This window comes from Phallusia mammillata, chromosome 6 (genome assembly GCF_965637545.1).
Source record: "Phallusia mammillata chromosome 6, kaPhaMamm4.hap1.1, whole genome shotgun sequence".
NCBI classification, from domain to species: Eukaryota; Metazoa; Chordata; class Ascidiacea; order Phlebobranchia; family Ascidiidae; genus Phallusia; species Phallusia mammillata.
In genome coordinates this window covers 15,624,999-15,652,375 of record NC_137257.1, presented here as the reverse complement: position 1 = coordinate 15,652,375, position 27,377 = coordinate 15,624,999, and the positions used below count along the sequence as shown (strand labels likewise).

At 38.7% G+C, this 27,377-nt stretch overlaps 1 protein-coding gene across 1 annotated transcript in view; it reads left to right on the top strand.

The window, feature by feature from the left end:
• Positions 1-345: 345 nt before the first annotated feature.
• The window catches only part of LOC145232154 (uncharacterized), a 29,836-nt gene continuing 2,804 nt past the window's right edge, over positions 346-27,377 (top strand). The window contains exons 1-17 of the mRNA XM_080096676.1: positions 346-1,116; positions 1,717-1,823; positions 1,921-1,997; positions 2,346-2,489; positions 9,784-9,843; positions 15,552-15,626; positions 15,861-15,999; positions 16,514-19,024; positions 20,312-20,962; positions 21,458-21,585; positions 21,657-21,713; positions 22,212-22,420; positions 23,178-23,421; positions 24,147-24,293; positions 24,927-25,079; positions 25,950-26,161; positions 26,664-27,315. Of these exons, the coding sequence (XP_079952802.1) occupies positions 575-1,116; positions 1,717-1,823; positions 1,921-1,997; positions 2,346-2,489; positions 9,784-9,843; positions 15,552-15,626; positions 15,861-15,999; positions 16,514-19,024; positions 20,312-20,962; positions 21,458-21,585; positions 21,657-21,713; positions 22,212-22,420; positions 23,178-23,421; positions 24,147-24,293; positions 24,927-25,079; positions 25,950-26,161; positions 26,664-27,315 (6,108 nt within the window). The 5' untranslated portion in view covers positions 346-574. The remainder of the gene's footprint in view (positions 1,117-1,716; positions 1,824-1,920; positions 1,998-2,345; positions 2,490-9,783; positions 9,844-15,551; positions 15,627-15,860; positions 16,000-16,513; positions 19,025-20,311; positions 20,963-21,457; positions 21,586-21,656; positions 21,714-22,211; positions 22,421-23,177; positions 23,422-24,146; positions 24,294-24,926; positions 25,080-25,949; positions 26,162-26,663; positions 27,316-27,377) is intronic.

Sequence of the window (27,377 nt, the reverse complement as noted above, 5' to 3'; positions counted from 1 at the left end):
TGTTAACACTAAAACAAGCGCGCAACGGATAGGTGTGGTTATGATGGGAACTTTTCCCCGCTTTTACCGTTACCTGTATTGGCAGCCCAGAACAGTTTGTATTGTGAGGTGTCACTGGAAGTGAGCTAAATGAAGTCAATGGAAAAGGACAGTAATTTGTTGAAAAGCCTGACAAGCACGTGAGAAAACAAGTACTCATTGCAAATAGCACAGAAGCATTAAACATGCATTAGCTCTAGTTCGCTGCAGTGTGTTTCTCTCTGTAACAGATGTTTTGTGGTGCAAACACAAGTACGAAATTCAAAGTAAAACGTAAAGATAAGGTTTTATTCTGGTAATCTTATTGATATTTATTTTACTTATTAAAGGTTAGGGGTTTTATTTATTTTTCTGAACACTGTAGCTCGTGCACAATGAATTGTCAGTTTGTGATCGTAACTGATGGATTACGTTGCTGACAGCCCGTCATACACGTATTATTATCGACGTCAAGGCACCAGAATCGCTTCACTGATTTTCAACAGTAGACGGTCAAAACAAGCGCTTCAAATATTTTCGTAAACGATGAAAGCACATGAACTTAAATAACAATGTATCTGTAATGAAAGACGCAGGTCGTAAGTTATCCGACCATTTATCTGGTACCATGCAAAGTGTACCACCTGTACCAGCTGTTGGTTACTCGCCATCCACGCATGGTGCTGATCCCGGCTCTGCAGCCACGCAATCTTTGTACCCACAGTCCTATGTGCCACCTTACGATGGCAGTTCAGGCCTCGGAAACCCCTACAATCGTGACAGTATGTTCCCAAATCCAACAAGTAGTGCATCGTCCCTTCCGTTTGGCGGGATCAACGATATCGGCCAGTCTCTCTTTGGATCAGGCATGCTAGGGTCGCATCCCTACCATGCTGCAACCCACCCTTTGCACATAACACCAAGGACGAATCCCGGCCTTTTGAACTACGGGCAATCCGGCATTCAACCCCAGACGCAGTCTCCTCTATTCCCGTCGCCTTCCTATCCTGGATTTTCCAACCCTTTGCCCATGCATTTACCACCAAGCCAATCCATGACCGACAGAAACCTTCTATTTAATCCACACATGATGACAAGGTAAACTTTTGTACAGCACAAACAATGTTTTGTTACACTTTATACGTTACCTAGTAACACTCAAATACTTCGGTGTCAATTTTATGCTCATGCATGGACAATTGGAATGAATGCCCTTGTTTGCATTACAAAATGTAGTTGTGTGTTCTGCAAAAGCTTTGATGCCATAATGCATTGTGCTTTAAAGCTATAGAAGCCCTCATGTGTTATAACTAGATTTGCTTTCCCATTTCAGTGGCTCACAACTGACAATCTTATCAATTATTCAAAACCAACTGGACTAAAAGTATTCTATAAAATGTTAAGTGTTGCTTTCTCAGCTGTAATGACATTCTGCTTACAGTGCCATTTGTTGTGTACTCTCAACTACTTAAAATACTTTTTAACCCTTGATGTACAATTTTGTTTCCAAGCATTCTGGTCTTCTTACTTGGCATTACATTTCAATTGTGTTTCCTTAATGAGGCATGATGTTTGACTAGATTTCCTTGTGATTAATTTTCGGGCTGTTAATACGCCTGTTGAATTCAAATGTCAATTGCCTTGTAAAACTGTTTTTTGCTGTGAACTTTTGTGACCAAACTTTGGTTTGTCATGTAGGTTTCCGGGATTGCATCATCGTGGAAGTTCACCACTTGCTGGGTACGGCATGGGTTCTGATGCGTCGTTAAGGCCACCATTTCCATCGCTATTGTCAGGGCACACAGGTAATACTTCTTCAATATACTAACTTTGTTGAAAAATACAGTATTTTATGTAAAATACAGTATTTTAACTTAGTTAATTAATTCATGTTATTTACAGATCGAAAAGGTCTTGTCCCATCTCCAGCCACTAATCCAAGCAATGGATCAGACATGGACCCTCGTGGAGATATAAATGTACGTGTTTTCTTAAATTGGTAACATCCAAAACATTTTTATTCTATTTTTAGCATTATTATGTTCGGTAAATTTTCCTTGCTGTCAAACTAAAGAGGCACCATAACTAATTGATGTGTCAAGCTTCTGTGTGATGCTAATATATGTGATGTTCAGTGGTAATGTTATCAGATTTATCTGCACTTTTATATTTAGTTCAGTGTGCAAACATTCAGGGAGTTTAATAGAATGTTGCTTATGAATAATTAATGTTTTATAAAGGATAAAAAGTAAGTTCATCTCAGATGGTGATGTACATAAATTTAATATTAAGTCATTTCTTATGAAAATATATTCAATATTTTGCAGAACTCTCGAAAGAAGCGAAAAGCATGTGGGCATTGTGGACCATGTCAGCGTAAGGAGAATTGTGGATCATGTATGAACTGCATCAATCGTGCCAAAGGAAAGCAAATATGCATTCACCGAAAATGTGAAATTTTGAAAAAGAAGGTAATTGTCTACGCTCCATGTCTTGTTTGGCTAAGGCAAACATTGTCACTTAAAGCGAGATTTACAAGTACTGTTAACATCAAATTTGTTCCCAAATGAATTTCATGGTTGTTAATTTATATATATATTGCACAAAACAATACTACTAGGGTTATTTTGCACTTCACTCGCAAATAACAGTTTTTTTGTTTGACTAAGTTTTGACCTAGTAACCGTGTCCCAATTTTGAAAGGCAAGAGCTAAACTAGTGATTACAATCATGATTATCCACTGACATTTGTTGCTAAGCAGAGGATTAATGACCTGTGCAGAGTAGAAGATTACAAGTGTAGATGGGTGGATGGCCCTTTAATCACTGTCAAATTATGGTGGGCTACTCCACTATGCTATTATCCAAAAGTATACCTGTAACTAAGATACATTTCTGGGTAATTTAAAAAAAGTAACTTGTTTTGTTTCAAACAAAATGTTCTGTTTAGTTTTTTGAAAAGATTTTCCTCTATCTTTATTGTGATAAAAAGGACTTAACCGAATTCTGATCCTTTGTGTGGAAAAACAACCTTTATGACAAAAGAGTCTGTGCCATTTATCTGTTGATGGCTTCTTTGTTTAACACAGGAAGTCAAGTAATAAAGGTTGTTGTTGAATTCGGGGCATTATTGCTTTGCCATGCTGTGTGCCGCAAAGCTCTATTATGTTGACAGATTGAGTTCTTGTATATCAATAGATTTGTTTTCACTGTCCCTTTCTTGCCCATCCAAGAATAATCAAACGTTTATCTGTGGTCTTTTGCAAACATAGTCTTACTTGTTTGTTGTGTTAAGCTTCCTTGTTGTTCCAAATGCTCCCCATATCAATACAACATTTTAAAGTTGTAAATAGGTCAATGTTGTGCTGTTAATTTAAATGTTTGTCGGAAAATGTTTGAAGTAATGTTTTTTTCATTAAAATTTGGTTAAAAGTTTACTCAAAAAATTCAGCAAAACAAATTTTGTCTTCAAAATTATAGTTTAAAAACAAATTGTGCCAAATACATCCAACTCAAAAGTCATGACATTTTTAAAAGAAAGCAACTTGGGCATGTAATTGGAATTTCCTGGTCTACTGTTTCTATGCTTGAGGGCAAGAAAGGTCAACTTACGGGTCATAGTCAGTAAATATGAGTCCACCAAAAAAATAACAGGCATCAATCAAAATGTTGTCAGATGGCATTTTTCTTTGCCAAAACATTATGGGTCAAATAGTAATCTTAGCTTTCTGAATAAAAATAGAATTTTAGCCTTCTATGTGACAAATTGCTTTGTTACATTTTTGCAATTATTTTTTGTCACTGATTGCTTTTGGACATATCTAAATGCAATTACATCATGGGAATTCCCCTCACCTGTCCTAGGGAGCCTTTTTATGTGATTGATTTTAATCATTTTAATCCTTTTCAATTTGTTCGATGCTGTGGCAGCATTTCGACATTGCCAGTTGACCTAGACAGCAGGACAAAATCAATACTCGGTTTGTTTTGTGTTTATTGGTCATGAGGTTTTGATTGATTTGTCGGTGTTTCGTTTTAGGTCAACTCAGCAAAGTATTGTCAATTGCCTTGTAAAACGATAACGTTAAAACTTCTGAAATATATTAGTTTTTTTGTAATTTTTTTGCGTTATTTAAATGAAGTAGAAAAGCGATTCAGTTTTCAGTCATAATGTGTGTTTTAATGTTTGGACGGCAGTCACTTAGTTCGTTGACAAAACTACAATATCGATTAAAAGTTTGACATTGTTAGGCAATTCCAAAACTGACGTAGCTCTAATGTTGACATTCAAAATTCCAGTCAAATATTGCACGCATAACTACAAACTGCTTTTATTGTAATAACCCCGCTGGAAAATTATCTTTCGCTTTGTGGGGCGCCAGTGTAGCTCTAATACACCACGATTCAGTTGAAGTAGCCCATTCACGTCGAGTACCCTATTTGACCCCATTAGCTTTTATGGAAAAACAGTGTTGTTGCACCAAAAACAGTCGAATCGGTCTGCTTTCTCACGGCCACTTAGAGCATGTTGTGTTGTTTGCTTTGTCTCTTTTGCCAACATTACCACATTCACTTCAGCGAGGGATAGAATTTCAACACTTAATGTTACTTGGCTTTTCTCGCCTTTACAACGCATGTTTGAGCATATAGGATAGCTGCTGTTTCCATTTTACGTTAATTAATTACCGACTGGACCCCCTTTCTTGCAAGCCGATTACGTTTTCGCGGAAACAAGGTGATAAGTTTATGCAAGTGGACCGCTTTATTTGCGTGTAAACACAATTCATATTGGAATTAGTTTATGTTGGTTATATTGTGAATGTGTCTATTGCCCGAAGGCACGATCAGTTTGATCAATTGTGTGTTAATATTACCTGAACGCACCACATACACTCGCTTTTCATTTCCGTGTCTGGATATAGATGAACGTCTAGTAAAACCAGCTTGAAATGGACAAAAATTTCCCTTGACCGACCTGTTATCATGCGTAATATTACTAGGTTGTCGGTAAAAATAGCGCCGTCGTTAAAATGTCCAGCAATTAAAATTCGTTGAAAGTGGCACGCGGCATCAGTGATGAATAAGTTCCTCGGCCATTTTCACAGGCCACACAATTTTGTGGTGACTTTGATGGCCCTGCCACGAGCTGGTTGTGGTCAATACAAAAACCAACCTTACAATTTGGGCCACAATTAAGTGCTAGGCCGCGTGATTATTCTGCGTACATTTCAATTAATTACCGCCGTACGCGCCATGCTCAGCACGCGTCGCGTTTAGCTGTTGAAAATGGAGATGTGACGCCTTTTTTCGTGCCATGACAACAGTTTTTGGACATTGAATTATGCTTGCAGTTTAATTATTACCCAAATTAACATTTCACTTGCGGGTGGACTTTGGGATTTGGGGTAACCTCAGTACGCAGTAGTTTAGGATTTTATTTTAGGTAATTTTTTAAAATTTTGTACAACAGCAGATTTACTTAAGTTCTTGCGAAAGTGGCGTAGTACAAGACCAAGAAATGTGTCCTACCGGTTTTGGTGTGCATGCCCTTACATCGAATAAACGCGGTTTCAAATTAAGACTGGGAAAATGTTCTTTAAGTGGGCTATGAGCGCGCCACTTCGACATAAAAGCCCATATTTATCCCTTTGAAAAAACAATACTGTAATGATAAATCGTTTTGGAACGCCGAATCGTTGGCTCCTTGCTTGTGAATGTTGGGAGGAGTGGGAGGAAAACGAGAAAGGGCGCTCCTCCTGAGAGATAGAGCCGTGCAAACAACACTCCAAGCCACTCGGTCCAATTGAAATTTGTGTCAGCGAACAACAGGAAATTTATTTTGTGTAAATAGAGCCTTATTTCAATGGTTCTCTCATCAGCCACTCACCCAGTCGTGCAGCCTTCATGATTAATTTATCTGCCCATGCTGTTGTGGCGAGTTTGCGTGAATGTGTATGTGTGTAAGTGTGCGTATGTGTAATTCCAACCGCAGTGATGTATTGTTTTGTGGCGAATTGGTTTGTGTACACTGGACTTTCGAGCGTTGAAGTTGTATTGTAAAAAAATCCATCATAGTAGTGCCTTGCTCCACGCCCTGGAAAAACAGCCGTTAGCATAATTGACTTGTTCTTATGTAAAGTTTACCTTACTAATGTTTTTATCCATGTAACGACCAAAATGGACCAATTAATGCGGTTTGAATATAAAATAATGGTAGGAATCATTATCTTAACTGTTGGAAAATAATACTTTTGGTATTTAAAATCTATGTAGCGATTAAAAAACTGTGCAATGTTCAATTAATCAGACAAGACTAAAGTGTTGTTTTAATTTAGTTGAAATATCGATGTGGCAAAACATTGGGTAAAATAATGATTTGACGTCTACATGTCCACCAAAAAAATATAAGTTATAACATTTCAAGTATATTCTAGCGATATGGAATTGACCCGTTAATCAGGTCTAATGCAGCGCCCCTGGTGAGATTTCTAGAAACTTCTTTTTAGCGATGCTGCAGTCATTTAACAAGACTGGTATCATGTGTCACTCGTTTGCAAGATTTCGGTCATCTGATATAGATGCTATCATTGCGGCCTTTTTGGTTTGGTCGCAGCATATATAGGTCGCTAACGTATTCGAATGCACAATGCCTGAACTTGATAACAGGCCGCTGGATTTAAATCACAGTGGCTGTTGTTACCCCTTGGGAACGCCTGCAATTAGTCCTTGCATGTTCTAATTTCTCCTACTAGGTCACAGTATGTAGTTTAAATATGCCATTGCGAAATAGCTATGATGCTTACTGGGAGCATGTCAAGGGTAAAAAACGTCAACTATATCAAAATCGATAAAAATGACAAGCGATTTCCTTTACTTTTTTGTGGTCAAATTGACAAGGTATCGATGTTACGAATCAGTAAAAGCGTGTTATTAATGCGCCCCGGGAGTTGAGGCATACCGAATGCGGTTGTTTTAATTACACGCCTCAATTGCGAGGTACATAGACCAAAGCCATGTTTTTGTTTCCCTGTAGACCGGACAAGCCGTGTCTGACCGGCTCTGAAACTTTCAGACACTTTCTGGTTTGCGACCGAACATGTATTTCACATTGCCACGAGACCCATTGTAACTAAAAACCGATCTGTCACTGTATAATGGGCCTTTGAATTTTTCTCAGGTGGGCCCGTTTCGGGTTACTGGGCTTCTCGCTTCATTCGCAATTTGAAAGTGTAACGAATCCAAGCCGACTTTTGTATCGTTTGTGCTGTTGTCTGTTGATAGTATAGGGTCTGAATCTGAATCATTTGCGGACAAACTCTTACACCCTTTCTGCCAATTTTGTTTGTACTTTTGTGTGTTGATGAAAACGTTGATTTGGGCGGTTCTTTGAAATCGTACGTTACACGGGCAATTTCGAATTCTCGAATAAACGTGACGATTACGGTATATCTAGGCAGGCAATCTTAAACTGTGACTAGCCGTTAACATTTTGATTTAAGTTTCGTGTTTTGAACTGAAATGCGGTCATTTTACTTCGGTATCTTGCATTCATTTACGGCGTTAACATGTTTTGTTTTCGAAAAGGTTCAATTTTCTCCTTTTAAAACAACGTGTATCAGTAAACAATAAATGTTTTTGTTGCCTATGTTAAACATTTTCTATGTGTATTTATGGGTCCCCTTCTATGAAGGGGACGCATATTGTTTTTGTCCGTATTTTTTTTTTCTTTTTTTCTTTTTTCTGTCTAACGCTAGTTTGTTAAACGCGTTTGGTCAAGAAAGGGTGCTCCAAATTTATTAAAATTTGGACTGATGTTACATATTAATCCAAATTTGATCCTCCTGGAGTTTGACCCCGAATGACCCAGCAGTTCACCCGCAGGCCCCCAAAACGTAAAAATTTGAAAACGGCTGTACTGACTAAAGTACATCATCTAGGAGTTATGTGCTCTGTTGGTTGGTGCAATGTGAGGTTTTCTAAAGAATTGTCTAACTTTTAACAGAATTTACCCATTTTTACCCCTTAAACCCCGAAATATTCTCCTTTTAAAACAACGTGTATCAGTAAACAATAAATGTTTTTGTTGCCCATGTTAAACATTTTCTATGTGTATTTGTAAAATGTAGTAGCCTTAATATGTATTTGTTTGATTTTCCTGTGTTTATACAGCATATATGATTTTGGGACACATAAAATGTCTGCATCAGGCCGTTTTGACCACGCCCTGAGCCCAGTCGTTTCGCTTAGTTCCCTCTTTGGTGTTTAAACACCGTTTGCCAGTTTTGTAATTGTAACATTTGTCCGTTATTTATTGCGCTACGGGCGAATAACGTTGATTCAAATGAGAGCAAGTCTTCTATTCAGCCTTTCGAGATGACTGTTTACCTTTCCATTCACTCTGGGTGTGATTGACACGCGAGCACACAAAAGGCATAATGGCCGGCGGGTTAGAGATTTTTAATTAAACCAGTCAGCGCCTTGTGTGTGCTGAGATTTTTTCTCATGAAATTTTACCATTTTTTCGTCAAATAAACTTACACAACCTAATTTCACCGCAAAATTGTGTACAACTGTGGCATCAGGCGTATGTGACTTGCTGTTGACTTTGTTATCATGCCGCGAGATCCTATCTTGCCGTTGCATTGCAGACTAAAATGTAAATTAGGCAAACCACCACCTTTTTTTCGATCAAGAGGAGATTATACTTGCGAAAGAGCGATATTTTAGGCATCCGGCCTTCAAAACCGTTGACCTTTTGAAACCAGTCTGGTGGTTCTAAGACTTTGAAAATGGCATTTTTTAGGTTCCATAAATCTTGTATGCTTTTAAATACTAAAGTACTCATCTTTCAACAAAATATGTCACTTTTGCATTTTTATTGCTGTTGTATCAACGTAACGGGAAACTTGACTCAGCGTGACTTTGCACTTTTATTGTTGCCTCCCAAAATGACTTGATTGGACCCTTTTTAACGTTACAGTTGGCTTCCCAGCTCTTTGTGGTAGACTTGCAAAAGAAACTTTTAACAATACCCACCGCTTTTACAAAGTGTTGAAGTAGGCTAAATGCTAAATACAGAATTTTCAATGTATCAGCCATTTTACGATTTTGACTTCGCATTTTTTAAGCTGGTTTACAAAAACGCATTGATCCGCAAAACAGGCCATACGTACTTTTGTGTTTTAACTATTGTAAAAATACTTTGGGACTAACTTTTACCAAAACAATGAGGTGTAGAGGTATGAGGCGTTGAAGCATTGTCAGTGCAATAAAGTACCTAATAAATTCAGCGCTCCTTACAAACGCAAATTTCTGCTTTCATCTGTCATAAATATTTCAACGAAATATCTATCGATTCTTAAAACTCCCATTGCCCGCAAATACTGATCACAGGCTCCTGTATTGGGCTAATCCCATTGCAGTAATTATTTAAAAATCGACCATCGTGAGTCAGTTTTATGAGGCACATATTAATTTTTAATGGCCTGCGCGACCACATACGGTAAAAGTGGTGTTCAAATTGCCTTGGTAAGGTTTCATCATGTCAAATCGAAACATATATCTTCGTGTGGCTCGTTAATGGTGTTTGGTCGCATACAATGTTGGAACTAAGTAACTGTATGTGTTTTTATTCTTAATTTATATGCCCTGCTTGACCACATACGATTAAAGAGCTGTTCAACTCGCCTTGGTCATCATGTCAAATCTTCATATTGGGCGCATATAGTTTTGCAACTAATTAACTGTTTGTGTTTTTGTCAACAGCCTGGAACAACCCCTTACATCCCATCAGCGGAACCCGCTCCGAAGCAAGAAAAACGAAAGGTAGGTGTTTGTGGTTTATATTCGACAAGGACTTTCGATCCTAAACGGCCGTTTGCGGACCGATTTTGTTTTTCCTTAATTGTGACAGCGCATTTGGCTCAAGGCGCGTTTTTATATTTACACAACAAACACTCATGTCAATTACCGCGCTCAGTTCTATTTGGAGGTCAAAACAAAACGTAAGTCATTACCTTTCTGACGTAACCTGATATGATTGATAGGCAAGCGGCTTTCAAAGCACACTTTGAAAACAAACTTAACTACAACTTGACCCGGGCAATTTTGCGTTGTTTTTCCAAGAAAACCACATGGTATTGGGCTTACATCAGGCCAGCGGAAATTAAACTAGTCTGTCACTTCCATTTGAAAGTCAAGGGATTTTTAATCAGTCACCAAAAATTTTCGTACACATTCACGCCCTGAAACTATATCTATTAATAGTATTATATTTGTGTATGGTTTAGCCAGGTAGGGACTACAGTATAGCTTGAATCCTATTTTTTTTTCAATCTGTCTGTAACTTTTATGCTACTCGTTGTTTTGTGCACAAATCACGTCCAAACACAGTATCTATTATTAGTACCATATTTTTGCATTGTTTATCCTGTTTAGGACTACAGCATAGCTCGAATCTTGTTGGTGAAATCTTGGAACGCTTTTTCGGCAATTAAGAGTCTGTACGCAAATGATTGTCTCAAATTAAGCATGTTATTCTGCGTAGCGTCGTCTCGCTGCATGTGGAGTTATAAACTTCATGCAAAACCACTGTATGCAAAAAGCTCTCGGTCGAATTCACAAACAAAAACACGAACTTAATGCTAAACTCCAACGGTCTTTAAAAGTTTTGTAAATGCATAGATAGGACGTGCTTGCTTTGTTATAAATGAATTTGCCTAAAAAGGTGCATATGTAGCTCTTACAGCAGTTTTTTGTTATAATAAGCCGACGTTTCGACGTCCCATACATCTGGGTAATGACATAAATTAAAACACGAAGTTGTTATAAAGCAATAAAGGCGATAAAATACACTCAAAAACGCAGTGATAAACGGCTTATTTATGGTAGTTCTTTTAGTGCTGTTTGTTTTCGACAAAACTAAGTGTTTGAAATTTAGTTTATAAAAAGTACAATATGGCAATTTTGTCTTCCAACGTAAATATATATATATTTTGTTGCTACAAACAAAAAGGTACCATATACGTAGCCATTTAGCACTGTGGTTTCGACAAATTCAAGTGTTGGGATTTAGTTGACAAAATTACCACTTTTTTAGCTACGTTATGTCAATTTTGTTGTCAATATATACATTGGTTTGTTGTTACAAATAAATTTGCCAGTAAGGTGCCACAAACGTAGTCATTTGGTACTGTTAAGTTTCGACAAAACTATAAGTGTTTAAAGTTTAGGTTAAAAAATAACCACATTTTTACCTACAATATTGGTTGTTTTTAATTGTTTTTTAATTGCCTGTATGTACCCTGTACTAGCAAAACCCCACGCATTGTCGAATTGCTTTAATAGGCGTTCTTCAGTACCCGCATCTCTTATCTGTCACATCAACACTCATGTACAAAGGAATATGGCTTAACGCTGTAATTTTTGCCCACTGTTTACGGCCTCAATCTAATTTCGGCGTTCAACGTCTAAACATGCACACAGCCGGGCGTTGTAAATGCAAACACATTGCCATGGACTGTACGAGGCACGAAAAGCGCCGATTTGTATACGGATTAGAAAGACACTGCATCAAGATAATTCCTTGCCCGTCTGTCAATTACGCAATACGAGATTTTTGAGTTTTTTTGACCGTGTTGGATATTTTACGAGTTTAGGCAACGGCGCTTGTGACAGTTGTAACTTATGTGTTTTCATAATAGAGGGGTTTTATTGTGATAAATAGTGGCTTGAGTAAGGAAAACACTTCCACTAAACCTTATTCGAATAGAATAATTCAATAGAATTACGTTTTATTTCAAAAATCAAGAAGGGTCTTTTTTAGTAGGCTAATACATTTTGGGCAGTTGAAACTTCCCTGTTATATATCGGCCTGTTTTTAGTCTACCTTAAAAAAAACATAATTTAAATTTTTGAGTGTAAAATTAGATCAAAACCTCGTTAAATGCATTTTTTGTATTTTTTTTCGGTTATCAAGCTATCTGACAAGATATCATGTTGATTTAGATAATAGTGCCCTAACCTCGGTTATGGTTCACCCGTTGCAAATATTTGCCGATGGGGTTAAGTCATGTCAAAGTGTTTGACCTATAGTGCCCTTAATCCCAGTTGATGGTCATAACGAGAGTTAAATTTAAAATTCCCAGCTTCAAGTTTCTCTTGTCAAAATAGGTCATCTCTAAAGTACATGTTAATATTGCAATGTCACGCAATGTATTATTTTGCGTCGCCAAGTCTGACATGCTATTTCTACGCCTTTTTATTTTTGCTTCGGGTCTATAGTAGGAAATATTGCATGCAAATTAGCGTTATGAGTAACATAGAAATAGCTAATGGTGTTTTCCCATTAGTCCGTGATGTTTTGTGTACGCGGGATATTAAATCAATTAATTACTTCCTTGGAAAAGTTAAGCGTAGTGATATTTATATCTCAGTCGCGATATAGTGGCAGCATTGACTGTGTTTCTTTAACCGCGAGGTGGCGCCATAGAGTCGATTAATTAGACGCATGTCAACTTGGTATTTATTCGTCTTGGGAGATAAGATATTTGTGTACTGGCAATCGATATTAAAAGTGTAGCTTTCTTTGTTATCGATACGCAAAAAGTCAATATTTTTTTCACGAATTAAAAATAATTTTGAGCCCTTAAATTACCTTATGTTTTCTAATATTATTATGTCGATGTAATTTTTGTCGCAGTGTATGTCAAATGTATCGAAACATCCGATGTACCTGTATTTATTCAGTAACACTAACAAGAGCGGTAACAAAAACCATGACATTATGTGGGTCACGCAAACAAATCGAAGCGTTATTCGGACGTTGTTCAAATACTTGGCAGGGCCGAGAACCGTTACGCTACACCAACACCAACCCATTGTAACTTGGCATGGTTGATACGCCTGTTTGAACACAGACCTGTCGTAATACTCCAACGAACACAAAAACGAGTTCTCCCTCGTAACTGTACGTGCATGACGCTCAGCAACGTCCTTCTTCGCGTATAGCTCTCTCGTTTCACTTCCTGGGAGTAGAGGCTATCGATTGTATGTCGCCATAGGACAGATGCCTCGTTCGCATCTGCGGTTTAGTTTCCCGGTGTATGCTGTTAGCCGAAACGGTAAAGGGGCTTGAATAACGAGACTTTTTTGTGTGCGTGCGCTCTCAGTACTAGCCTTAGCTTATAGAGTTTGTACGTTGTAGTCATAGCCCTAGGCTAGTTTTTTGTTGAACGCAGTTTGCTGGGATTATCAAAACCAGTTCTATGGCAAATGGAAATATTGTCCTATATGCAGTACAAGTGTAGAGTTAATGCTGTGCGCGGACCGTGCATCGATTGTTGCAATATACATGCTAAGTACGGGCAGTCATGCTAGTAGAAGAAGAACGCGTTTGCATGAACAAACCAGCTTGCCGTGCACTGTTGTTGCGCTTAGTGGATGTGTGTTGCCAGAAGGATATCCTGCCAAATGCATAGTACTGACGCTAAGCTGCACAACACACTTCGCGGCTTTAAAACATTACTTGCTATGCTTTTTACCAGTCACTGATTTTTTTTACCAGTCACTGAGCTTCATGAACAGTCAGACATACATGAGTTGCTCGCACTTGTTGTCAGATACATGTTGGTCGCTAAAAGGTGGTGTGTGTTTATAAAACATTTACCCTTATGAGTAATGTGACATTTTTTTAAAGGTGTGGACTTTTCTTTAGGTTTTTATATATTTGTTTAGTTTGCTTATGCTTTGTACCCAACTCAGCGACAGTCAGGCTTTTGTTTGATGCAGCATATCAAATTTATTTGTTCAAATGTGCCTCAAAGACTTCTTGAGATTATTTTACTTTGTTAATTTGTTGTAATGTCAGGTAGGTTTTTGAAAATTATTTAATGACATTACTTTTATAGTTTTTTGTTTGTTTGAATTTTGCAGATAGTTGGTTCTTTACTTCTTTGTGATATTGTGTCTATCTTTTGTTATGAGTATTTATGCAAAAAGTTTATTGCCTAAATGCTAAATGTATCCACTTGTTAAGTTACATAAAAACAGATATTTGAAAACAAAAATGAAAACATTTAAAATGATCAAAATTTAAACAAATACAATTTTTAATGCTATTTTTACCCGGTATTTAAAAATTACATGATTTTATTTGTCTCACAAACGCGTATAGTATTTCATTTTAAATTTGTTTATGTGGACTAAAGAGAATGGCGTCGCAGAAAAAAATCCCCTTCGATGGTTGTAATTACTGATTAGTTGTAATCAGCTGTGGAGGTCTTATAACCGTCCGCTCCATAGAAACAATAAATAGTAAATCATAAAATATAATTTCAGTAAATACATGCAAATTAAAAATTTACTCATGCGCAATGTAAATTTAAGATTTCTTTTTACAAAAATACTGAAACTGAAAGTTCTGTAAAAAAAATTAAAATGACAAGTTTGAAATAAGTGTAAGAACTAATTACAAACTCACATCACATTTTAAGGTTGAACTTTAACCTCAGAAATAAAAAAAACATACTAATTTCCTACCTTAACTATTTTCATAAAATCCCACTAAAACCAAATTCAACATTGGTAACTGAAAGTGCTCACTTCGTGGCGTGGCTTTGTTATGGAGCCCTCGTGTTACACAAGGTCCGTTGAAGTTTGCATGGGAACGCCCAGTCAAAGCGCACAATTCAAGCACAGCTAACGGAGCGTACCCTTTGTTCGGTTTCCTACGTCAGTCGTGTTGAAGCGGCTCACGTGACACCCGTCATCGATTATCAGCGGGCGGCAGCTGTGTCGGTTACTAGTAGTACCTGGTATTTGCGTACGCTAAACCTGTAACAACCCTGTGTAATTTGAACAATAATGTAGCTTCTACTGTAAATGCTTACATACAGAACATTAAGTGCGATTTACTCTAATTTAAAGCTGAACTAATCTTGCAATTTTGTTTATTTCTATGTATTGTTTTTTGGTGGAAATGCTTATAGAAACGACTTTGCACGATTAAGGCGAGGCGGCTTTTTCAACGAGATTAGTGCAGTAAATCGCCGTGAATGAGTTTAAATTAAGCAAAACAAACAACCGAATTTTTCAGAATGTATGTCAAATGTTACCAAAAATGCATTTTACACTGCCATAACAATTACAGTTGTTCAACTTACATCAAAAGTATTGTGTGCAACAAATAACATAATGCGTGCTTTCAAAATCATCCTGTTTCCAAATGTGTTCTTGTCAAATATTAACTACGAAGGTGAAAAGGTCGAACGACGCACATTTGCAGCGCAGGGTAGTTGACTTTCTCTTGTTGTTGCCATAACAACCGACACTACAAGGTTCTGTTTCCAGCGGTTCTCGCGTTTGTTGCAACAGATTTCCGTGTTGTAACGGATCAAAATACGATTTGAACTGTTGTGCTGTTGCTTTAAAATTATTGAATTTGTTTTTTTTTCTGATTTGCTACTTTTTTTCTTGTTTTGTATTAAATTGCCTGCTGAGATTTCGTTTTTAAAAACTTTACATATTTTTTGCAGGACGTTGATGAACTTGCACCAAGCGAGTCAAAACGAAGCAAAACCGACGACTCGTTACCAACCGATCTACCTCAGGTAAAACATTGACTTGCTAAAAACTGTTGTTGTGGTGCACAGTAAATTTCCTTTTTTTCATCCTTTCACAATTTTATGTAAAGTATTTGAAAAATATTAAAATGTAAAAATTCTAAAATGTAGAAGCATAAAAAAGCCAACTCAAAGATGCAGAAGCATAAACGGCTAATCTATGATGTAGAAGTACCGGGCATCATGTCTTGACATGACTTCTAATGTATCGTTTTTCTGCAGGGACTTGTACACCCAACTTTGCACCCAAATTTCGCCGAGTTTGGAGATTTGGGCCACGGACCGGGTCAACCCATTTCCAGAAACCCACCAAGACCCGAAAACAGACTTCCAAGTGCCAATTCCTCGGCCAATCGTCCAGGTACAACCTTGTTTTACTAGGCCAGTGGTTCTCAACCTTTTTCGGTGAATTCCTCACTTAACAACTCAAAACTTTCTCATTCCTCCCCAATAGACTACAAAGTAAATACTAAACCATACAAATGTCCATTAAAATTGGGTCTTTTACCAACTTTACAGGTTATATTTCCAAAGCTAAAGTGTCTATTTACAAACCACATGTAAAATTTGAAGTAAATTCTTTACCTCAGGTTTTAAAATTCTTCCCTTGCTTAGAATTACTCCCTGGTTGGGAACAACTGTAGGCTAATGCAAAATCTATTACAATGAGGTCCCGTATACAATTGGCAAAAAAGTATAATAAAACTGAACTCAAATGAACTGATAAACAGATTTGTGTATAGTTTGTGCACAAAACACTTTTGCTAAAACAAACTGTGAAGTTTAAAGCAATTTAATACACTAGCTAATAAGAGGCATTTTTGCTGCCTTAGTGGTGAAAATGTAAGCTAATCTAACAAAAATTACCTTTTTAGGAAATCCTCCATTTTATCCGAACGAACCAAATTCAAACCCACAACAGCCGCCCTATCACCAATCCAACTTTCCTGCCACTGAGCAAAACCCGCGCACTGAAGCAAGTGTCCCAAGTGGCGACCCTCCTGGTCCAAACGAGGAGACTGACTTTATTAACCAAGCACTGCAAGCAATTGAGAGCAACATCAGTGCCAACCAACCAAGCGCCGCTGGTCCAAGCTCGAACAGTTCGCTAAATGATACTTCAAGTTCGGCTATCGGGGCACCATTACACAACCAAGGAACCCCTTCTGGTCAACCACAGTTGCAACAGCTACAGAGTCCACAACAACGTCGGGTGTCACAGCATGATAGCAACTACTGGGGTTCGTCCGTCCTCGAAAAACCGGCAACATCATTAAGTACTGACCAAACACAACTTCCAGGCCGACCACCACCGCCGCCTACTGGACCAGGACCGGGACCACCAGGGCAAGGGACAGTTGAAAGCCAGGCCTTACCAGACCAATTGTTAAATAATCTTCGGAAATTTAACTCCTCCACGCCTTTTCACGGTCAAAGCAGTCCGGTTAAGGATCCTTCAAAGACAGCGCAATATTCGAACAACAATTTACCAGCACAGCACCAGAAAGGTTATGCGCCGAACCATCCTACACACGGCGCACCAACTGAAACCAGCAAGCTAGGCACGCAAATAGCCCGGCCATTCGACCACCACAACAGACCATTTCCAGCCACACAAAGTACGGAAAATCCATCCTCGGCGCACCAACAGCCGCGTCAAGTCAATCCCAACGAAGCCAATATGTTTCAACGCGAAAACAACCAGTACCAAAACGACACCATGCCTTCCGAAACGAACGTTCGTATGATGCCAAACTCGTTTAACTCCACCAATGGTGGTTTTCCGGGAAATACCCCACCTTTTCCGCCTCCCAGTGGTGCTGATCCGGTCAGGCCATATGGCAGACCCACATACCCCGGTGGCATAGAGTACAACCCATCTGGTGGCGAACAGCAATTTTCGCCTTACCCGAGCAATGCTGATCCAAACGCACAAGGTAATTTTAACCCTAAACCACCTGGCCACCCTCCGTACCAGTTTAACCACCCAACCAGTAAAGCATCGTACCCGCACCAACCAAACCAATATGGTGCACCTTTTAACCAACATTTCGAACAATTTGGTGATCAGCGCTTTCCGAACCAGCAACCAACGAGACACGCTCACCCTCAGACTGGTGACATGGGTCATTCCATGCCGAACGGCAACAGCTGGAATTTCAGGATGCCGTCCACTGGCCAAATACCACAGCAGTCGCCGCACGATGCGACCACACCTAACGACCAGCCGATGCCTCAACCTCCGCCTTCTTACCCTGCCGCTAACCGGAGGGTGAGCAGGAACACTTCAAGCGAGTGTTTCCCGGCTCCACGACACATATCGGAGCAACCATCCAGCAACGGAAGTACCAGCCGTAGTCCCATGGTGCAGAGCTCTCCTGCTGGACCAGGAGTGGTTTCACACAGTCCCTTTGCGGGCTCAGCTGGAAGCAGCCTGCGCAGCCCGTTGATGACTGAATCTCCTGTGTCCCAGTATCAAGGAGCCACGTCGAGTCCATCCGTGGTCAGTATGCCTCACCTCTCGTCGTCGCCGAACATCGGGCACTGCGGCGCAAATGCTCCCGGAGATACCCAACCGATTCCCGCCAACGTTCAGACCTACCGCCCGTGGCACGAACACCACCAGCAACAAGGCAACGCAGTGCCGAGAACAATGCCAATGCACACAGAACAAGCAAACAGTGAAATGGCGCGCAAACCTGAATCCCATTCCTCCGCTACAAGCGCCGCGGATCATTTTTTAGCCCGACCTGGCAGCAGTCTTGACAAACGACCCCACCCGCAACCAAGCACCGCCCTGCCGTACACCCGTGCGAACATTGCCAACAGACACCCTTCCATGGAGGGGCGATATGTGGGCAATGCTTCGTTCGCTGCTGCCAGGTTATCTGTTCCAGACAATCAGCAGGCGAGCACGACAACCAACAGCAACCAGCTTGGCCACCATCACAACCAGCACCACCCTCAGGGATACGAGAGCTCGGACAAGCACTTTGCCGAAACAATGACTACAGTGCTATACGGCAAAGCCCCTGAGCACCACCAAGGCTTTCTGCCTAACAAGGACCGCCATATGGGGCATGAGGCCGCACAAAAATCCGCCTCTTCGCCAACGGACGTTCACTCGACAATATCGCCTGGTGAAAGCGGGTACGACTCCGCCGAGTTGTCTTCGGTCCTAAGCGAGAACTCACACCATCACCACCAGGCGGCGCAGTCGCTGAGCGTGGAGGGTATTATACTGCCCCATGCGGACAAAATCAATCCAAGCGAGCAGCCAAAAAACTTGCATGCGGCCTCGGTGGGATCCGAAAACCAGCGGACGCTCGAGTTTAACGCAAATGGCTCTTCGGTGGGAACTACGATCTTATCCCAACCGGTTGAAGGTGAGAGAAATTAAGTTTTCTTTTCACCGCTGCTTATTTTTTTCTGTCAAGTGTTTTTGTTTTTTTGTGATCGACGCTTTTTACTCCATAGTTCGCCGGTTTAAATTATTCTCCCTCGCTAGACAAGGCAATAATAAATATGTGAAAAACGAAAACTTGTGTGATGGATTTCAAATTCTGGTATCAGTGGCGGATCTAGTTTTCAGCCCACCACAATCGCCAGTGTGTTAGTTTTTTGAGGCCAATTCTGCAGTAAACGTTTTTCTGAAAAAAGTAATGGTTGATACCAAGGTGTTATGTCAGTTTCTCCACAAAGAAACTAAAAATAAAATTTTGTATGACAATTTCAAAAATGTTGATATAAACAGAAAATGTTTTGGGTTTCGATGAAGTTATAGTATGGATAGAATTAAATTTGACAAAATATCTACCAGACCTCTCCACAGGGATTTTACAGTAGATCCGCCACTGGGTATAGAATTTGTAATCATCTAAATCAGTGCTCTTCAACCGTTTTCTTTTATGGTCGATAGTGCGATTTCATGCACCCTTGTGGGTAATATAACATTTACGGACAGTTTTGACCTTTTAGAGACCCTGAATAAAATGTCATGCTTAAAAAGCCTAATTATAAATAAATAATCCATAAGAGAACTGTTTTAAAGTAGTTGCACACACACACTGCAAATACTTACACTTATACAACTTTTTTACATACTTGATGCCTCTGTACCTCTGTGACTGTTAAAGTTACCCCATGCATCCAAGGTTGAAGATCGCTGATGTAAATCACAGATAAAACTTCCAAATTGCACAATATACAGTAAACCTCGGTTAATCCGGACCCGTTAGACCACAAAAAATTGTCCGTATTAGGCGAAGATCTGGATAAACCAATGTCGATTAGTTTAAGTGATGCCACATTACAAATAATTTGTACCTCATTTTTTCTCCAAATTAGGCGAAGATCTGGATAAACCAATGTCGATTAGTTTAAGTGATGCCACATTACAAATAATTTGTACCTCATTTTTTCTCCAAATTAGGCGAAGATCCGGATTAACCAATGTCGATTAGTAAAGTCTTACCACATAACAAATCATTTATACCTCGAGCTTTGTCCGAATTAGATGAAGATCTGGACTAACTGAGGTTTACCATACCTACAATGAGACTCCGGCCCAAAATAAACATGTTTAGCATTGAATTTAAGCCTATAAAGTATTACAAAATCTCCCGTAGTAGTAACAATAGTGCAACGTATTCTGAACTGACTGATTTGTTCAGAGCCGAGCCGTTCAAACTCTCGTCCACTGCCCGCTGAGGCCGCTTCCTCTGTGGTGAACAACACCGCACCTGCTACTAGTCTTTCAACCTTTCTACTCACCGCACTACCTCAAAAAGTCAACTTAGCTTCAAACGCATTGAGTTGCACCTCGGTGACGACCACGTGCTCTCTGACGTCACCCACCGTGGGAATCAAGCCCAGAAGCCAGTCACTTGATCTGGACGAGCCGATAAGTAATAAATACCCGAAAGTGATTTTACGACGGTACAGCTTTCAAGGGGTATCGAGTTCTGAGACTGGAACTCATAAAGTCGCGAGTTCCACAAAAGTCGCTACTATTCATCACACAACAGCACCTTCAGAAAATCTTTGTTTTACTCCGGCGTTTCGGGGTCAACATCAAAAGTGTACCGTTTTGGATACACCACCGCAAACCCCTTTGAGTTACTTGCATAGAAAACCCAGTGATGAGTCTCTACCATATTACGGAAAAAACAGTGCCCTACCAACACCCCCTCATAAGCCCGAAGAGTTTTTGAAGACTCCGTCGATGGGCTCCGATGATCTCCGCGGTCGTGTGATAACGTGCAAGGGACCTAATAACACTGTGGTTCGGAAATCGGTCTTCCCACCTTGCGCTTGTATACCAGGTAAGGAAAACGTTGTAGTATTACTTTTACATTGAAATTTAATTTTGTGCAACTTTTCAAACCCAAATACCATTCTAGGTTTCTTGTTTAGGAAAAAGTTATGATTCATTCTGTTTTTTTTTTGGTTTTTCTGTGGCGTATTTATGAGTTTTAGCCTAAGATGTTTGATGCATATTAATGAAACTTTTGTGCCTAGATATATACATGCATTTAGCTTTGGCGATTCTGTCGAAAGAGCAAGCGTTTTTCATACTGCAACGCACCACAAACGAATTTTTTATGAATATCCCAGGTTCAAAGTGCTGCCGCATTAATAATTTCTGATCAAATTTTTGGTCAGCATTCAGCTCAAAAGATATAATCTAAGATATAAATAGGATATATGAATGTAAAACCTATTTAGAAACCAACTTTTTGTACAAATACAACTACCTTGTAGCGGGCATAGTGTATTGTTAAATATTATGTGTAAAATAAAGATTTTTTTTGCATCAGATTCAGACGGTACAGATGATGACGCTCCTTACTACACACACCTGGGTGCCGCGTCGTCTATTCCCGAAATTAGAAAACTTTTTGAAGAAAGATGTGGCCATACTGGGAAAGCTCTTCGCATAGAAAAGGTATGCAAATAAATGTTTATCCTATTTGATTTTTGGTTTGTCAAGTCTTTATACAATTTTTGTCCTTTAAGGTCCAGTACACTGGCAAGGAAGGCAAAACTGCTCATGGATGCCCAATCGCTAAATGGGTAAGAAATATTCGTTTTCAGGTTGTTATGAGACGCACTTTATACTGTCCATATCTTTTGAAAATTCATGTAAAGAGTTTGGTTAAAAAAATCGTTTTATTTTTTGTAAGATGTACTGCACACCTTTATGTTTTTCAAAAGCCAGTTGAAATAGATGATTAGAATATCGTTTTTTATTTTGTATGATGCACTGCATACTTCAATTTCTTGGGCTATTTAAAACGTTTGATTAAAAAATCAGTTTTATATTGTTCTTGTTGGACCTACGTTCATTTATTAAAAAAACACATTTGAAACAGTTCGGTCAAAGAAATCGTTTGTATATTTTTGTAAGATGTGCTGCATATCCCTTTTTTGATAAGCCATTTAAAACATAGGTCGAAACATCGTACACTGTCTGCAGCTTACTTGTCTTTTATTGGCTTGATGCACTTTCGTTTATACCAGTTGGGTTGAAAAATATTTTGTCTTTTGCTGTATATCACAAATACTTTTTAGGTTCTGCGAAGATCTGGAATAGAAGAAAAAGTTTTGGTTGTCTGTAGAAAACGGTCAAAGCATCATTGCCCTACAGCAGTGGTTGCATTAGTTATCATGTTATGGGAAGGTGTGGAACGACCCATGGCTGACTACGTCTACAGCAAGTTTACTGAATTAATTCCTACAAACGGTGAAGCTACAGAAAGAAGATGTGCCACCAATGAAGAGTAAGTTTACGTTTAATTGTAAAAGTGCTTTAAAATGGGGATAAAGTGTAGGCTCACTTATAAACTAACCCCTAAAACAATAAAAAACTATGAAACAAAACTAACAGTTTTGCTAAATTTGCAAACCGTTGCAAGGACGCATAAATTTTAAAAGCGGAAAAGCGAATTCTTTATCTCCTATATTTAAAAAAAACTGAAGCATTTGGCCTTGAAACCTTAACAAAGTACCTCATATATACATAAGCTTGATGTGGTTTGTAGGTTTTCCTTATTAAAATGTGTTACTTGCTTGATGTTACAGTTTCACTTTCTTCATATCACTGAATAGGATAACGTTTTGATTTAAATATTTTTTTTTGGGGGGGACATTATTTTACTTGATTGCACATTTAAAAACTGTTGAAATGATCACAAATGCATTTTTGGTTTGTTTTGCGTTTATTCTCCGTGTTGCAAGTTTTCCTAACACACTTTTAATGACTAACAGCCGGCATATAGTTTTTTACACAATCGTTGTGTATGATGACTCAGTTGCGTCAAGAAAAAATAAAAACAAACATATCTTTAAAATATGTTTTGTTTTATGCCTAACATTAACAATAAACAGACCTTCCATTTTCCATGGTACAATTCTTATGACCTCAAATCACAAGGAAAAGCCAATACCTGTTCGAAGCTATAAATAACAAAAATCGATGAATACAAAATTACATTTTGCATTTCTAACGTTGCGTGTAACCGTTTTTTTTTCTTTTAGGAGAACCTGTGCTTGTCAAGGCTTCGATGATGCTTCGGGCGGGGCCTCCTTTTCTTTCGGTTGTTCCTGGTCGATGTTCTACAACGGCTGCAAATACGCGAGGTCCGTGAACCCGAACAAGTTCAAGTTGAATGGCACCAAGGACAACGCCGCCGAAAAGTTTGTGGAAAACATCTGTCAACGATTAGCGACTGACATGAGTTCAAAATACAAGATGGCCGCCCCTGATGCCCATAAAAACCAGGTGTGTTACGAAAAATCGTGCAGGTCACAAAATTTAAGAAAATCGAGTTATATGAATATTAAAATAGGTTAAAATACAGTAAACCTCGGTAAAACCCGAATCGGTTATAGTCCAGATCTTCGCCTAATTCGGACAAAACTTGAGGTACAAATGATTTGTAATGTGGTCAGACTTAAAATATCCGACATCGGTTAAACCAGATTTTCGCCTAATTGGGACAATTTTGTTGGTCCAAACGGATTCGGATTAACCGCGGTTTACTGTAAATATGTTCAGAGGTTGTCTTTGTTCAGCTTTCAGAGGTTCTAAACTGTTTTTGTCTCATTTCCCCTTGGCCATGTTGATAGATAAAATTTACACCGTTTCTTCCTTTCTACTGATATTTAAAGTTCACATAAATGGAGAAATTTAATAAGGAAATAACGGCCAAATGTAAAGTAAAAAGCGTCATGCTCTATTATTCAAACGTTTCGGCAAATGCTTATGACATCATCAGTAATACGTTTAAGTTCTAAAACACATCGCCGTTTACGTATATTTGTGCCGTTATATTCCTAATTAAACTTATGAAGATATTTCTTTATGCAAACTAGCTATAAAATTCCGGGGCTGTCACTGTGAAATGTTTGTTACATCAGAACCTGTCTTTGTTTTCACGATGACTCAGCGTTTTCGTGTAATTTAATTGCCACCTCGTTTAAATACGATTTGTTTATCACGCACAGACCGAACACGAGTCAAAGGGCACAGAATGCAGATTAGGTGAAAATTCCGAGCTCGAAGGAAGACCTTTCAGTGGAGTAACTCTATGCATGGATTTCTGCGCACATTCACACAAAGACCAAAACAATATGGACAATGGCTCAACTGTGGTAAGCTTCCAATACAAGACATTTTATATGTGATTGATTAAAAATGAGTTTTTTCTTGTTTAAAACAGGTTAAAAAATATTTACTCATTTGGTATAACGCCCTTGGTAGGCCTGGCCTACTATAAAGTTTGAAATGAACATATTTGGTCTAGATTGATATAACATTTTTATTTATTTCTACCTAGGGTATTTAAAAGCCTTGTTTGGCTTTTGTATTTCTTTTCTAATGTTGACAATAGTTTTTGTAACTTTTTGATTTCAATTTGACAAAGTTTTATAACACTTCAACGGCTTCAATTTTTCTCAGTTTTTCGTTAACAATCTTATCTAATAAATATGTATTTAACATTGAATAAATCTGCCCAAAACAGTGTAAAGGAGTAATATGAAAAAGTTTGGTCAACGAAGACAACACATTTTTCCTCGCTCAAAGTTTAACACAAAGTAAACCTCGCTTAAACCTTCACCTAATTCGGATAAAAGTCGAAGTGCAAATGATTTGTAATTTGTTAAAACTTGAACTAATCGACATTGGTTAATCTAAAAGTTCGCATAATCCGAATAAATATTTTGGTCCAAATAGGCCCGGATTCACCGAGGTTTAGTGTATATTTATATTTTTACTATGTATAGGTTTTGACACTGACGAAGCCTGAAATGCGGGAACTTGGAAAAAAGCCGGCCGACGAACAGCTTCATGTTTTACCCTTGTATAAACTTGACCTTTCAAATGAACAGGGAACTTATGATGGAGTCCTGGACAAAATCAACAGCGGTGCCATTGAGGTGTGTATATTTGACTTAGGCAACTTATAGCATGTCCATCTTGCTTCAGAGAGCATACAAACAACGACCAAATGCGCCCAATCTTTTTTAACGTTCAGTTATATCTTGGTATAGACTGGCAAGCAGAAAATTTGTTTTGAGTATAAATATAAAAGTTACATATTACTTTTAATCATCTGTGATCTGTCATATATGACGAGTCAAAAAAATTGAAGTACTGATTTTTGATCAGTTTATTTTACCACTTCAATTCTCTCTGTTGTTCTTACATATCGGTCCTTAAACACTTTTTTTCCTTAAACACCCCACAAAATGTTTGACTCGGGTATATTATATTTGCTGTTTGAGCATAGATTTGTGAAAAAAACAACGAACAGATGACTATTGGATATTTGATATCAGTGTCAATAACTCTAAAAAAACTAAGATACACAATTGTTCAAATAAGTCCAAATATTAAATGCATAAAACAAGGGCCATCATCGCAGCTTATCCAAGAAAAAAAACAGCCATTGTAGTCTGGGTTGTGAAGTCGGTGAAGTCAAACTTTTCATGGTGAAATCGGAGTCGTGATACTTTTGGCGAGTGCAACTATTGCAAACATGTTAAAAACAGAAGTTTAGTCTAGGTAGGATTTTTTTTGTAAAGATTTAAATCGGAGTCGGAAATTTTTTAATGAGTTGAATCAGAGTCAAAAAATGTGTAACCAAATCTACGATTCTGAATATAGTAATCATCTTATAGTTCATGAGCACCCATCCGAGATCTTTGCTAAGAGCCTACGAGTTCAAATAGTTCATCGTTAGTGGAGTAACTAAAAGATATTTGTGTTTTGTAAGTTCTAATGTCAACTCATCTTTTCTCAAACAGATTCTGTCAAGCTTCCCAAGACAGATTCGACTCCGTGACAAACCGCTTGGAACTTGCAAACAGCGCAAGGACAAGAAGCGTCGTGGTGAAACGTATACGACTCCGCCCAAGAAGAAACGCGGAAAATTTCCGAATCGTTCGATGTCTGTGGAAGACACCGCGTCCATGGATAAGCAACCTCAAGTTAAAATTCAAAGACTCGAAAATACTTGGTTAGTTGGCTGATTGTTTTAATACTAACGGGACGTTTTACTACTTGAAGCATGATAGGGCACTTGTTTTCTGTATATTTGATATGTGTTTTTTTTTTAACAAAATTGCTGAAATAAACTCATTATATATTTTGGCCCAAACTTTCTCGCGGATGTGTACCACTTTTTTTCGTTTTCGAGATTTTTATATATTTTATAAACTATATATTTTCAAATTCCACATTATTGTAGCAACATTTGCTGCATTTCGATTAAATGGTTTGAAAGGTACTCCTATGAAAGTATTCTCAGTAAATTGCAGTGTTTTTGTGTTTTCTATGTGGTTAATAATAGTAGCAACGTGTCTAAATTGATTTTGTTATTTCAACAAAAACGTCAATAAAGAGAAATAAATTAAATTAAAATTTCACCAACACTGAAAAAGAACGTATACAGAACCCAGTGAACGCAGCTATTGAAATTAGTGTAAAATTTATAGATAAATTTTATTCATATTTTGTAGGTTTAACCAACAACAGCAACAACATGCTTCACCCATGTATTCATCTTTCAACAAAACCATGCACATCAACCCCCAAGCCCCACAAATGGACCCCATATATTCACCCCCTCCGAGATGGCCCTACAGACGCCACCCATCTTTCTCACCCGCCCCCTCATTGGATCACAACCTTCCATCAATCGGCAGCATTTTCAGCCCCGGTGGGACCCAAATTCATTCCAAAAGCCCCTTGCCCCCATGTGGCTTTACCCCACCTCTTACCCCAAGGCAACAGGCCCCATCTCCCATGCAGGCCTCCTTCCAATTTGGCCGAAGACTTTCCACCACTTCACCCTCTTTACCCCCTAATTCACCCCACGTGGGAGCGTTACCCCATATGGGGTCCGGTCAAAATTTTCCACCCATGACCCAACCTGTACACATGGTAAAGAGTGAGCCTTATACGGAAGAGTTGAATTACCCTGGTCATAAGATAAATTTGAAGAGCTACGCTGCGAATTCGTCAATGTCTCCGAATACAGCTTCTCTGCATAGTAATGTGCAGGTAAAAACCGAAGACCCTAAACCACAAACGAGGTTCTTTTCGGATGCAACGGAAAGTTTTGGAGACGAGGAAGTGGGTGGTGTTGCCATCGCACCAATGCACGGATCGGTAAGAACTTTGTCACAAGTATATGCTTTCTGTTTTTCATAGATTTTAGTTCATGCAAATAC